This window comes from Mixophyes fleayi, chromosome 9 (assembly GCF_038048845.1).
Source record: "Mixophyes fleayi isolate aMixFle1 chromosome 9, aMixFle1.hap1, whole genome shotgun sequence".
NCBI classification, from domain to species: domain Eukaryota; kingdom Metazoa; phylum Chordata; class Amphibia; order Anura; family Limnodynastidae; genus Mixophyes; species Mixophyes fleayi.
Window position 1 is genome coordinate 103,967,289 of NC_134410.1, and position 13,160 is coordinate 103,980,448.

Below are 13,160 nucleotides of genomic sequence, written 5' to 3' on the forward strand. Positions count from 1 at the left end.
ACACAAGTGAGCTTAACATATGTATAAAATAAACTCCTGTAAAAAAAAATATATGTCTAAACTGCGGCTTCTGATATTATTGCTTATAAACAGTGTTATCATGTTATTACTTAAGTGTACATTAAGAAAGCCTGTGTGCTATAAAGAATAATGGACCCTCTACTATAAATTATTATGGCTATTAGTAGTCACCTCAGATTTCTGCAACCTGTATAAATGCAGTTGGCTGTAAAGCCCCATGCTTTTATATGTTCACGGAACTCCTCTGTGACTTCTAATATCAATATAACAGAGTGCATTATACCATATAAAATTGTAGAGTTCAGATATGAGAACTTAGCAATTAGAAGACTATTTAGCATGCTAAACTGCGATTTAAAAATGCGAGAAGACACAAAAGATGCACCTGGCTCTTCTCTCACCGACTGTTCCGCCCACGTCAATAAATGCGGCATGCCGACCACAGGAGATGATCAGTGGAGAGTTGTGTGCAAGTACAGTTTGATTTCAACAATGTACTACAACACAGTGTTTACTTAGAGTAAAGCAGACTTGTGTTACCTTTGGCTCAACAGCTATGGTGAAAATAAAAGTCCTCCAAGGGGATGCTAAGTCCTGTAATTCCATAACAGCTGAAGAGCTGCAAGCTGCCTAACCTGTAGGGTAGAGTGCAGTATATGATGCACTACAGTGTTGGTGTAAATTAAATATATTTAAATGGCACAGCTGAAATGGCATGCTGAGACTTGTAGTTCTGCAACTGAAAGGTCACAGGTTACCAAATCCTATTCTATAGATTCTTTCTTTTCATTCTACCAACAGTTAATACTCCAACTTTGACATCAATGAAGCAGCAGTCACCCCTTACCCCGAATACCACAGAGCACTGTCCCGTTATCTATCTATCCATTATAAACAACCCGTCACCACAACAGTAAATCAACGTATATGACTCTGCTTAACGATGTATCCCGCTCTCTGTGACATAGATTGCTCTTTACCCGGAAATATCCGCTTAACTTCAGCCGCCCGATCATCCTACTAGGCGAAGACCTGCTCTAACGTAACAAGCCGGCGACGTAACCAGTCCGCGTCGCGCTGTTATGACGTAAGAGACTCGTGAATTCCTGCAGAGACTGGGAGGTGATGGGAGTACTTTGTTGCATGTGTGGGATAGAGCCTTATTGCACGAACTGTCATCACATATTGGCAATCTGCTTACTCCCTAGGACAGCAGCACCCTTCCTCATATGTCTGGTGCTTTGCAGTTAACGTGACTGGCTGGATTCTCCCTTGTAAATGTTTTAGTTATATAGCTGCTTTATTAAGTATATGAAGATACATTGACAGAGCTGAAATTGACTCTCATTTCCCAAGTGTTAAAGATTTGTCCCTAGAAATGTCTTTTATTCAGTATTGGTCCAATTGCAATTTGAAATTCCTAGTTTTCTACATGTTAGATGCAATGTTTTAGGTTTTATAAGTTAACATTGATTGATACAGGTATTTAAAATACAATCATGTTTAGTATTGTAATATTCAGCATGCCATGCATGCCCATTTTTAGGGACAGGCAGCTGGGTTTATTGATTTATTGCTTTAAAAGTATAACTGAGGCCTCTCCATATTAAATAAAGATTTGAACCAGGCAGGTAGGTATTATGTAGTATAGTTGTAGCATATATTCATGGTGTTTAAACTGATTCTTTCCCTCCATCTTTATAATATAGATGTGGGGAAAGAGTCAATTTGGGCATGATTGTTGTCAATAGCACATATGTACCTCTGTAATAATACTGACTAAATATACTATTTCCCAAGATCTATATAGTATCCGATGTGGATCTGACTACTTGGACTCTGAGTACCAGCTATTCAGAAAGTGATTGCTGGATTCGAAATCAAGCAGGTTAATGTTATTATATAATATTTTATCAGTATGGTGCTTAACCTGTGTAGATGCACAGGCTCGGTATCAAAGTGGCTCAGGAAAATATTTTCATTTTATTGGCTACTATGCATATATTAAGATGATATGGATAAATGTGCCTGTATTATGCAATAATAACAGCTAAGTTCACAATACAACATTGATTTGGATGTTTTAACATCACTTGCAATAAGCTTTGTTTATTATATTTGCCATTTGAATAGGAGTTTCTATTTCAATTTGTTGTTGGTAATAGATGACATGAAACTTTGAAATCCCACAAGTTGAATGACAGTTTTCTCTTTCTGTAGCTGCAGTTTTGATGCTTCCTGTTGTCGTTTAGTTATGGCTCTAAAGTGTTTGGGAAAGTTCCGACCTGTACTGCAACAGCTGAAATCCACTGCGACAACATGCACATGGAACACACTGTTAGTGGTCCAACAGCAAGACCATCATATGACTCTTAAGAACCGACATTTTGCTACAAAAAGTAGCAAAGGTACAAGTGATGTTCATTTTTTTTCCTGTTTTTATCATGTATTGATGTTTGCTTATTGAAAACATATGTGAGCCAATTGTGTTTTTTTTTTATAATGTCTTGTGAATCAGTATTTAAATATGATGAATGGTAAGGTTTTTATGTTGTATTACTGTAGTATATAAGAAATTCAGTTTTGCTTAACAGAAGTTAATATAAACATGTAATTTTGAAAATAAGCAACATTTCAGGAAACATTCCAAATAAACACAAAACAATTATTGGCTGCACACTCTAAAGGTCTATTTTATAAAGTGGATAATGCAAAAAGTGCAGATAAATTTGTGGTAAATGTACTTCATATACGATAAGAAACGGTCACCACTTTTACTAAATTTTGCCATCACTTCAGAAGTGGTAAGATGAATGTAAAAGTGTTTGCGTTTTTACAGAATATGGAGTACATTGACCTCCCAAACAGTTTCTGTAAGTTGTAGGGACTGAAGCTTCTATCCATGCCATTAGAAAGGTGAAGATGATTTCATGGATTCTCAAGTTAGTGTCTGCTTTGCCCACCCAATACTCTGATAGGTGTGGTCATTTACAAGTCAGATTACAGAGTGCCTGATACTTTTGTGGATGGCTGGCACTATTCACCAGTCAAGGTGGTTTTAGTTGTTATGACTGGCACTTCCCCCAGAGAACAGCTCGTTGAGACAGCGTGTTTTGGTGAGTACTCCTCTTGCCACCAGAGGTCTATGGATCTGCAGTGTATTGTCATTGGAAACTTGGGGACTGCATTGAATAGACCCCATAGACTTGGGGAACTTTATTCTATAATGGTCACTGATTTACCCTATATATGTTATATCTGTCCTCCTGTCATTGGAATGTATGCCAGTCACTAGAATATGGCCTCTATTTATTACTGGCTAGATGGGGCTGCATTGTTATTAATATTATCGTAGATTTGTAAGGTGCCACAGTGCTCCGCAGCGCCGTACAGTAGGGAAGACAAGGGCATACATAAAACAGGACTTACGTAAAACAAGAACAAACAAGGCAGACAAAGTGAATGAAGACATGAAAACAAAGAGTATGGAGGACCCTGCTCATTAGAGAGCTTACATTCTAAAGAGAAGAGGGCACGGCTGAAACAAGAGGAGCGAGTGTGGCTCAGAGTGGAGATTGGGATAGTTGTAAGGGTGCATTAGTGTGAATAGATCGAGGATAAGGTCATCTCTAAAAAAGAGATGGGTTTTCAAAGAGCATCTAAAGATTTGAAGTCTGTGGGAAAGTGATTCAGTGTGGTAGGGAATTCCATAAGTGGGGAGCAGCACGGGAGAAGTCTTGTAGGCGGGAGTGAGAGGTGGTTATTAGAGACAAGACAAGGCGCGGTTCAGAGGTAGATATAACAGGGCGGGAGGGAGAGTATTTTGATTTGAGATATAAACAGGGGTGGTGGTGATGATGGCTTTGTAGGGTAGGGTGAGTAATTTGAATTTGATTCTGGAGGACACAGGGAGACAGTGTAAGGATTTGCAAAGTGGTGCAGCAGATGTGGAGCGGTGAGAGAGGAAGATCAGTCTTGCAGCAGCATTTAGGATGGGTTGAAGTGTCGATATATGGCTGTCAGGAATGCCAGATAGCAGGAGGTTGCCTTTGGAATAGTCAAGACGGAAGATGAGGAGAGAATGGATGGGAGATGAGGAGAGAATGGATAAGAGTTTTGGTAGCATGTTGAGTATTTGAGGGCAGGTAGTGTTGGGACATCCATGTGGAGATAACAGAAAGACAGTTGGTTACACAAGAGGTCTGGGGAAGAGATATAGATTTGGGTGTCATCAGCATAGAGGTGGTATTGGAGGCCGAATAAGCGAATTAGTGCCCCAAGAGAAGAGGTGCACAATGAAAAAAGTAAAGGGCCAAGAACAGAGCCTTGTGGGACCCAAACAGATAGTGGGAGGGGAGGATGTGCCAGAGGTAGAAACACTAAAGGAGCTGTTCAATGGGTTGGAAGTGAACCAGGAAAGGACTGTGTGTCGAATGCCAATGGAGTGAAGGGTATGTAGCAAAAGAGTGTGATCAACAGTATCAAAAGCAGCAGAGAGGTCCAGAAGAATGAGTGTGGAGAAATGACCATTAGATTTTGCAGTAAGTAGATCATTGGTCACTTTTGTGAGAGCAGTTTCAGTGAAATGTTGGGGGCGGAAGCCTGATTGCAGAGAGTCGAGAATGGAATGAGAGGAAAGAAAGTGAGGCAGGTGTTTGTACACTAATCGCTCAAGTAGATTGGAGTAAACAGGGAGGAGAAAAATAGGGTGGTAGTTGGAGAGAGAGGCTGGATCAAGAGATGGTTTCTTTAGAATAGGTGAGATGAGCGCATGTTTAAAGGAGGATGAAAATGTCCCAGTGGAGGCAGACAAGTTGAAGAGGTGGGCATGCAGTGGAGTAGCGGAGTAGTTGGGAGGGAATAGGGTCGAGTGGACAAGTTGTAGGGTGAGATGATAAATTGAGTGCCGAGACTTTGCATTGAATTTGGTTAAATCTCTTTAATATATAAATTGTTCATATTTCATTAGATTTGTAAAATAATGCCCAAGTGATTTGTGCCTAAAGCATGGTCATTGTATGTGTGTGTCTATACCTCTGCTCACAATATGTATGTGAGCACTACTGGACACAATGTGTGCAGCCACTGCTAACCACAGGCTCTATGCTCAGTGTTTAGAGAGAACATTTTAAGGTGAAAAGTAAAATTAGGTATTTAAGCACAGCACTGTTTTTAAATTCAAGTGTGGACACCCACAGTTAATTCTTTTAGGAAGTTCAGGGTCCAACAGTTGTAACAGTCCCGTTCTTTACCCCCTTCCTCGGCTGAGCTGCTTGTTATTGGATTAGACAGCCAGAATTGACCAATAAAACAAAGACTGTATGACAGACAGTTGTGGGGAAATTGGTTTGGTTTTGCTAATCCAATAATATACCGGTAGACACTGACCAGGTTGCTATTGGCCACATATCCTATTTCTCTTCCACATGACTTCAGACCCAGCGATCTCTTTGGAAAAGATAAAAGCAGGTTATGGGTAAACATATTCACAGGTGTGGGTCCCCTAAGCAGACCTCTGTTGAGTTAAATAGTTAAAATATGTGCAGTCCTTCGTTAGTGTAGCCGCTTTTGTCTGAACCCCCCTAGCCCCGAAATAAATAAAAAAAAATAAACGGGGAGTTAGGGTTTTCTGGATAAGGGTCTCTACTGTAATTTAGAGAACCACTCCTAAAATATCCTAACTTACATTTAAAAATTAGCAATGTATTTCTTCACACTCCCCTTTGAATTCCTCTCCTTAGCAAACAGTTTACCCGTACTTCTCACATTTACTGTAGGGATAAACTGGTTGACCATGTCTGTGTGTGACCATTTTAATTTATTTTTTTAACAGATTCCATTACCTGTACACGTTATGCAGCTGGTGATATTAAATTATTATTTTGTACTTAGGCAAAAGCAAAGGACAAGCTAAAGCCCGGGTAAATATAAATGCTGCGTTAGTTGAAGACATTATCAACCTGAAAGATGTTGATCAAGACATGAGAAATGTTGTTGATAGCCTTAAAGAAGACTTTAACAAAAACCTAACCATCAGAACATCGCCAGGTTAGTGAATTTCAGTATTTAGTTAGAAAAATCCATATGTAAAATGTACATAATTTCAGGCTGCTTCAAGTGGGTAATTTTACTTATTTACAGTAATTTGTTATAAGGATATATACACTTTAATTGTTTAACATATTCAACTGTAAGCATGAGTGAGACTTCGTCATAGCAAACAGGGTTCAAAAATCGGAGGGGTGGGGCTTAATGAAGTCACTAAGCCCCACCTTCTTTGGCAAATGACTTATGTAGAGTTGAACGCTAGACTTCTCTACATACTTTTCCAGGCATAAAGTCCTGGATGTGGCAGCAACAGCAAACTCACAATTTGGAAGAAGGATCCACCAAGTTGTCGAATAATAAATACTTTTATAAGCAGATTCTCAATTGTTGGGACTGATTTATTCCTTCTAGAACCCACACTAGGGTATTGCTTTGGGTACATCCCATTAGTAAGGACTACCATGGACTAGGAAGATGAAATAAGCACAAATTATACTCGACAATAATTTCATTTAATTTTCATGAAATACTCCATGGCAGCCCTAATGTTCCTTCACCTCCCACCCCCACTTTGCAGATGGTTATATCAACCAATGGCAGCTATGGAAGCGACAGTCACATTATTGGGGTGTCAACCTTTTTTCATGTCTCTATTCAGCTGAATAAGGGATAACCCATCAGTCAGTATAATTGGCTTATTTCCCCCTCCCACTTAATCTAAAACATCTAATGCATACGTTTGCAATGTGGATATTATATTTTCCATTGTGGTCTAACGTACTATTGCAACAGAAACTTCAGCATGCACCAATGTGTTTAATATTTTGAAGTAGTGAATGAAAAGTGTCATAAAACACATTGTTGTGAATGAGTCCTTAGTATAATTTACACTGTAAAGGTCTTCGTAGAGCTCATCCTCCCTAAGATTTTGCCTGTGCTTTATAAGCGTACAGTTAAGACATGCTGTAAAGCAGTTAAAGACCTATTGATTATCTATTGTTGCGATATGCTATGACAATGCCTTCACTGTTCTAATGATGATAATGCACGATAAAGACCCCCACATCAGGAACCCTCTGTGTACAGGGGAGGTGTGCTGACCTAGGTCACTGTGATCTTTACAAGTGATAGATATGTGGTCAGTGCAGTCTGACTGCACCGCTTGTAAATCCTAGTGTGAAAGAGTCTTTATAGATATTGGGGTGTAGTTCATGTCATAACATGGTGCAAATAAGAAAATCTGCCCGTTCCTGGTACATAGCAGGAATAAAATATTGTTTATAACAATCAATAAGAAGCCATTCTGTTTTGCAGAAAAGGAATGTTCATTTCTTAAAAGCCTCTTTACATGTCCTCCTGTCCTGTGTTGTGTATTTTTATTTTCTTTCTTTTTTTTAATTAAGTCCTGTCTGTGTTACTTGTCAATATCCACTTTATTTACAGGTGCATTTGATCATATTATTGTCAAAACAAAAGATGGTAAATTTCCATTAAGTCATTTGGGACAAATCACCCTTAAATCTCCTCGGCTGTTCGTTATCAACATGGCAAGTTTTCCAGAGGTTAGTTCTGATTTAAAAATAAGGTATACCTTACTGTCCCATAGTTTCAATAACTAAAGAGCAATGCTTAAGATTAGCAAATACAGAGGCATCTTTAGTTGTTCTACACTTAGATATGCATACACATTTCTTCAGGCCTGCCGACACTAATTAGTGTTGACAACATAGAAGCCAATAATTGACCAATTAGAAAGATGTAATCTTCAGTAGGTATGGCTGTGTGTATTTCGGAAAAATGTCAGTTTTAAAGATTAAATGGATCTATTGACATATGTTGATTTTAGTTTTTCTTGTAATATTGTGGTTGATGTTTTATTTTAGAGTGCAGATGCAGTTGTTAATGCTTTAAGACAGAGTCAAATGAACCTGAACCCAGAGCTAGATGGCACATTAATCCATGTACCAGTCCCTCCGTGAGTAATTTAACATCTTAATTTGTGTATGAAATTTACACACAGGTTCATCTGTATGCAATATGTATATTTGAAAGAGAAATTGTATACTATGATTTACCATTATAATTTAGCTAGCAAGTGGTAGCATTCTATTTTTATCTAAAGCTGGGTACACACTACAGAAATTTCAACCAACTTTTTATGCCGAGCGATTTTACATGCGATCGATGTTCCGATCGCTCGGTCCATGGTCTGCATACACACTAGTCTTGTTTAGGACGATAAAGGGAAGAGCGGGCGTCCCTTTAGCGACTTTTTACAGCCATGTTGTCGTGAACAATGACTGTAATTTCGTACTCACTGTTGTCTATTGGTCGGAAGTTTATACACACTACACAACGGAAACGAGATTGGAACGAAAATATTAAACGGTACGACCAAGCAAATGAGGCGACAATCGTTCATTTGGGCAGACTTTCGAGCATCGTGTCACTGCACACACTGACCCGACTTTTGAACGAGCGGTCGTATGTCGGCTGATTGAGCCAGTTATTGGATGAAAACCATGTAGTGTGTACCCAGCTTAAGAGTATGAGAGCTCCACTCTGTACAGGATACCACATGACTTTTTGTTCTATTAAAGATTTACTTCTTTTAAGGGTGACTCGAGAGCACAGAGAGAATTTGATAAAGTTGGCGAAACAGCTCACAAACAAAGCAAAGGACTCGTTGCGAAAAATACGCTCAGCAGCCGTTGTGGATGTCAAAAAATTCAAGGATACGGTTTCGGAAGACACAATAAAACTGTTAGAAAAACAGGTGATGCAATAAAAAAAATACGCTGCAGTTCTGATATATTTTGAGATAATGTTTATGGAACTTCTGAAATAACTATTTCTAAAATGTGTATACATACATATTATAGACATTTATTTTTGATTGTTTGTTTTTGGGTGTTTTCATTATTTTTTAAAATGTCATAAACAAGAATACAACCTCATCCAGTGTGAAAAGGTATGTTGTAATTGTCTTAAATATAGTTTGAGGACGTTGATTTAACTTTAGAAATTGTATAGATATTTGTTGTATCGACTTATTGTGCTATTGTCATCCATTGTTAACTGTTTTAGACTTGGGAGCATGCATGTGACCATCTTATCACCTGCAGTATTGGTAAATTGGCCCCATATCGCTGTCTGTACAGTCCCAAATAAGCTTGATGCCCAATAATGACCCATTTGAAATACCATGTCCTTGTCTGTAAATTGGTCAGCATGTGACTGCTAACCTGTATGCACTCATCTGTTGACCACAGATTGTAAGCCCAGTGTATGATCTGGTTGCTCGGTCAGCCACTGGATGGCCTGGTCTTTCAGTTGTTACCATTTTTCTAACTTTTGAATACATAATTGTCTTAAATAATGCAATTAGCAGTCTACATTCACTGATTTGTTAACTGGTTTACTTCAGTCTTGATTGCTGAGAGCATTGTGTAAATACTCATCAGCGGTTAACTGGAGTGATTACACCAGCAAAATTTTACTTTTTCTATTTCTATGTTCAGTGTAAATGGGGGTATGCAGTACATGTAGAAACTCCACAGCATTTTCCATCAGCATATATTCCATTAGTCTCTATTAATGTGTTATGAAAGCATGGAGTCCTAGAGAGCTCCCTTTACTGCCAGCCACAAATGACCAGCTTGGGAAAGTGATTGTGATTGGCTGGGCAGCTAATAACACTCCCTGTCAATCCATTTTTCAGTCATCGATGGGGCTTCTAGCGAGATGTTTGCGGTGTCTCCTAGTTCTTATTCTTATTTCATGGTGATTACAAATAAAGATGAAGATTTCCTGTGGATTACATTTGCCTAAACAAATATATATATATATATATATATATATATATATATATATATATATATATATATATATATATATATATATATATATTTTATGTTAACAAGATGGGTAACAAGGGTAGTTTATAGTTCAATAAAGTTTGCGTTATCATCATGTGTACTTTTTAATTTGTCTTTCTTTAGAATAATTTAACAGGGTCTTAAGACGCCCTTTTCCATGATATATAGAGCACTGAAGTGACAAAGTTGCCACTCTAGGGGTTCTCAATTTTCTACATTATCCTGACCCCAAGAGCCCAGGGTCTGGTAGTCTCATTAAGGGAAGATTACAATTTTTTATTTTTATTTTGGATTGTGGTCACCCTGTAAATAGTGGAAATAAGCCCAGGGCTAGTGCTGGGGCTGGTTGAATTATTTGAGGGGTGCTCTCAGGTTTTGTGTTCATTTTAAAATATTTATTTCTGAAGTTCTCCTATTAATTTCAATGGTAAAATGTGTATGAATTATTGTGTTTTTTTATAGATCCAGCAGATGACGGACGATGCAGCAGCAGCAATGGATAAGCAGTTGGCATCAAAGACCAAGGAACTTTTGGAATAAGATTTATCAATGGGAGTAAAGAGAATGTGAACTCTGAGTAATTCTTGGAATTCTTGTTACTGCACAGTGCATAACAGTTTTATCTCCCGATATCCTGGAAACAAGGTGACCCCTCAGCAGTTTTCCAAGAGAAATGTATTGATCTAGATTGACATGAAGATGTAGAACATAGTGTGGTGGGGATTAATTTGCACAACTGTTGCAGCAAATATATAATTAGGCCCTTGAACCTAATGTACAGCAATTGGACTGCATAAAAACAATGAAATTAAAAATCCACGTCCCGGTTTATAATGTTTGATAGAGTACATGTCCTAATCAGAAGTGATTGATGGAGTATGTTCAGAGTCCCAGGTAAATCTCATACGCAATCTGTGTAATCTGTTTCAGTTTGAGTTTCTGCTCTTACAAGTAATGACTCATAATAGACAGTATACAGGGGTGCCCTGACCAGGAGAATAAATGGCCATCGACAACGAGGAGCATTTACTGTACTTAAAAGAACATTACTGAAACACTGAAGAAATATTAGTTTAAAACAAAGGTACTGTACTTTTATTTGAATATATCATAGTCTGCAATATTTAATTTTCACCTGGGTTGATTTATTATATTATGCAATGAAATCATGCAGAGAATTGAAGCTAAGTACAGTGACTTGTGTACTAAATAGGTTTTATTCAAAATGTATAGCTTATTAATGCCAAGGTATATTTCCCTTTCTATTTGTAGTAGCAATCCTATGTCTGATTATGGATAAGTGCATTTAACAGTCTTGTGCTATATATCTATACTTCAAACAACCATTTAATAAATCATTATATATTTCATGAATTTAAAATTATTTTCATGTATTCCTATTTAAATTTTGTGTAGTCATCTTATTATAGCATCAAATATTTTATTGTAACACATTAGTGACTGCATTCTTATTATATTTAACTCTGACTTCATCTCTAAGGTTCACCACAAACCTGTTACCTGATCAATATGAGATTTCGAGATTAGTATTTGAGTGAATATCCTATTTTGTATGGCCTCGCCAAGCACCTCTACAGTTTTGGATTACCCACTCTTGTTGGCACTGTGCCGAATCTTTTCACTGCATTGGCAGCAAGGGAGATTTGAAAAGCGAACTGTGCTGTTAACTTTTTAACATGGACGCTTATCGAACAGATCTGGGGAGAACACTGCTTTCATCTTCTCCCCTGTTAAAGGGGTTTTCCCTCCTTTTTGGGTTACAATCTCCTTAATATACTGGCAAATGTATGTATGACCATTTAATACCGTTCTATATATGACTATTACCGTCAACCAACTCCTCGCAAAAGGTATTTCTGAATTAACCCAAGAAAGATCATTTTTATATTTCTTTATATCGACAAGTTTCAAGAATAATCACGACAAGATATAGATTAATTTAAAGTGTGTTGTATTATATTATAGAACAATAAACAGCGTAACAATATTGTACACAAAATATAGATTTTAGTGCAATATATCATACTTATTGCCTGTAATATAGATATATATATGATTGTGTGTGTGTGTGTGTGTGCATGCATTGTGTAGTGAAGGGGGAGGGGAATCCATATAGACCACATGCACACCTCACTCAAAGCCTAGCGGCCATTTTCAAACACATTGTTACAACCAGTTCAATCTACTACACTTTCTGTGCATACACCCACTTTCTATACATATCTAACAATCTGATCACGTCCTTAAACCAACACAAAACCACACAGGTCTATGTATAACACCAATACAAAATGTTATATTTAACGATCTGATCACTTCCTAATCCATCACTTTCTATGCAATGTAGTCACCATCCAAAATGGCTGACTTGCCATGCTTGTAGGCCCACAAGGCCTACTAAACAATTACAGTTACTAAACAATGTGAACTCAGTACAGACCCATTACTCATTACAAGCAGTATTTAGCCAATCCACCACAAATAGCTCTCTATTTAGCGGTTAATGCACAATGTCCACTGGCCAATTTTAACACATGATATTTCACACATAGCACAAACGTCTCCATTACAAAAGCCTAACCAATCGATCCCAATTCAAACAGGAATTCAAACTATGTATAGTACAGCACTCCACAAATCACCGCATTAACTATGTATAAAACCAATCGATCCAAATTCAAACACAAATGCTTTCATTTATCCCAACCAGGCATGCATTTATGTCACTCTGTCCATATCAATCCAATCAATTCAAACTTTCATTCTCACTTACTCATGTCCTGCATTCAACAACACATTACAACATGCTCACACTCACCTTTCATGCCATGCACACTCCATACTAGTCAGGGCCTAAGGCCTGCTCACCTATGAGCAGCAGGCAGCCTGCTCCCTCTGTCCGAGCACCAGGTATAAAGTGATATTATTTCTCTGTGTGCAGTGTAAACCCCTCTAGTGGGCGGAGTCTAGAAGCTTGCTACAGGCTTTCATATGCTAGTTACAGACCAAATGTTCAAACCTGTTTATCAACTACTTACCACCCATAGTCCCAGATGGGGGGGGGGGTGCAGGATGGCTGATTTTGTGCAAAGCTAGTGTGCTAATTCAACTGTGACTGAATCTCTGTCATATGTTATAAAATTAAACATAAATAATAGATTATTTATGCACTCTTTATCACCCCCTCTGTTA

The 13,160-nt window shown here is 37.9% G+C and overlaps 2 protein-coding genes across 5 annotated transcripts in view; one reads left to right on the forward strand and one right to left on the reverse strand.

Annotated features, from left to right (window-relative positions):
* The window catches only part of RBM18 (RNA binding motif protein 18), a 26,552-nt gene extending 25,443 nt beyond the window's left edge, over positions 1-1,109 (reverse strand). Inside the window, exon 1 of one of the 2 annotated variants that reach the window (XM_075184760.1) lies at positions 1,002-1,109. The gene's annotated coding sequence lies outside the window, so the exon portion shown is untranslated. Of the gene's footprint in view, positions 1-868; positions 949-1,001 lie in introns of those variants that run through there. The other variant, XM_075184761.1, reaches the window with a different exon arrangement.
* MRRF (mitochondrial ribosome recycling factor) lies at positions 1,076-11,328 on the forward strand. 3 transcript variants are annotated; one of them, XM_075184756.1, is made up of 8 exons: positions 1,112-1,143; positions 1,822-1,909; positions 2,242-2,429; positions 5,914-6,069; positions 7,513-7,631; positions 7,953-8,044; positions 8,686-8,845; positions 10,410-11,328. In XM_075184756.1, the coding sequence occupies exons 3-8, from the start codon at positions 2,276-2,278 to the stop codon at positions 10,485-10,487; spliced, it is 759 nt and encodes a 252-aa protein (XP_075040857.1). In that variant the 5' UTR covers positions 1,112-1,143; positions 1,822-1,909; positions 2,242-2,275; the 3' UTR covers positions 10,488-11,328. The 3 variants fall into 3 exon arrangements, with proteins under 3 accessions (XP_075040858.1, XP_075040857.1, XP_075040859.1); XM_075184757.1 differs by lacking the exon at positions 1,822-1,909 and having other exon boundaries at positions 1,076-1,143; XM_075184758.1 differs by lacking the exons at positions 1,112-1,143; positions 1,822-1,909 and adding an exon at positions 1,150-1,295.
* The last annotated feature ends 1,832 nt before the right edge of the window (positions 11,329-13,160 follow it).

Coding starts and splice junctions, on each gene's coding strand:
- MRRF (XM_075184757.1), top strand. CDS start 2,276: ATGGCTCTAAAGTGTTTGGGAAAGTTCCGACCTGTACTGCAACAGCTG. Junction 2,430..5,913: donor TGCTACAAAAAGTAGCAAAG/GTACAAGTGATG, acceptor TTTTGTACTTAG/GCAAAAGCAAAGGACAAGCT. Junction 8,045..8,685: donor ATCCATGTACCAGTCCCTCC/GTGAGTAATTTA, acceptor ACTTCTTTTAAG/GGTGACTCGAGAGCACAGAG.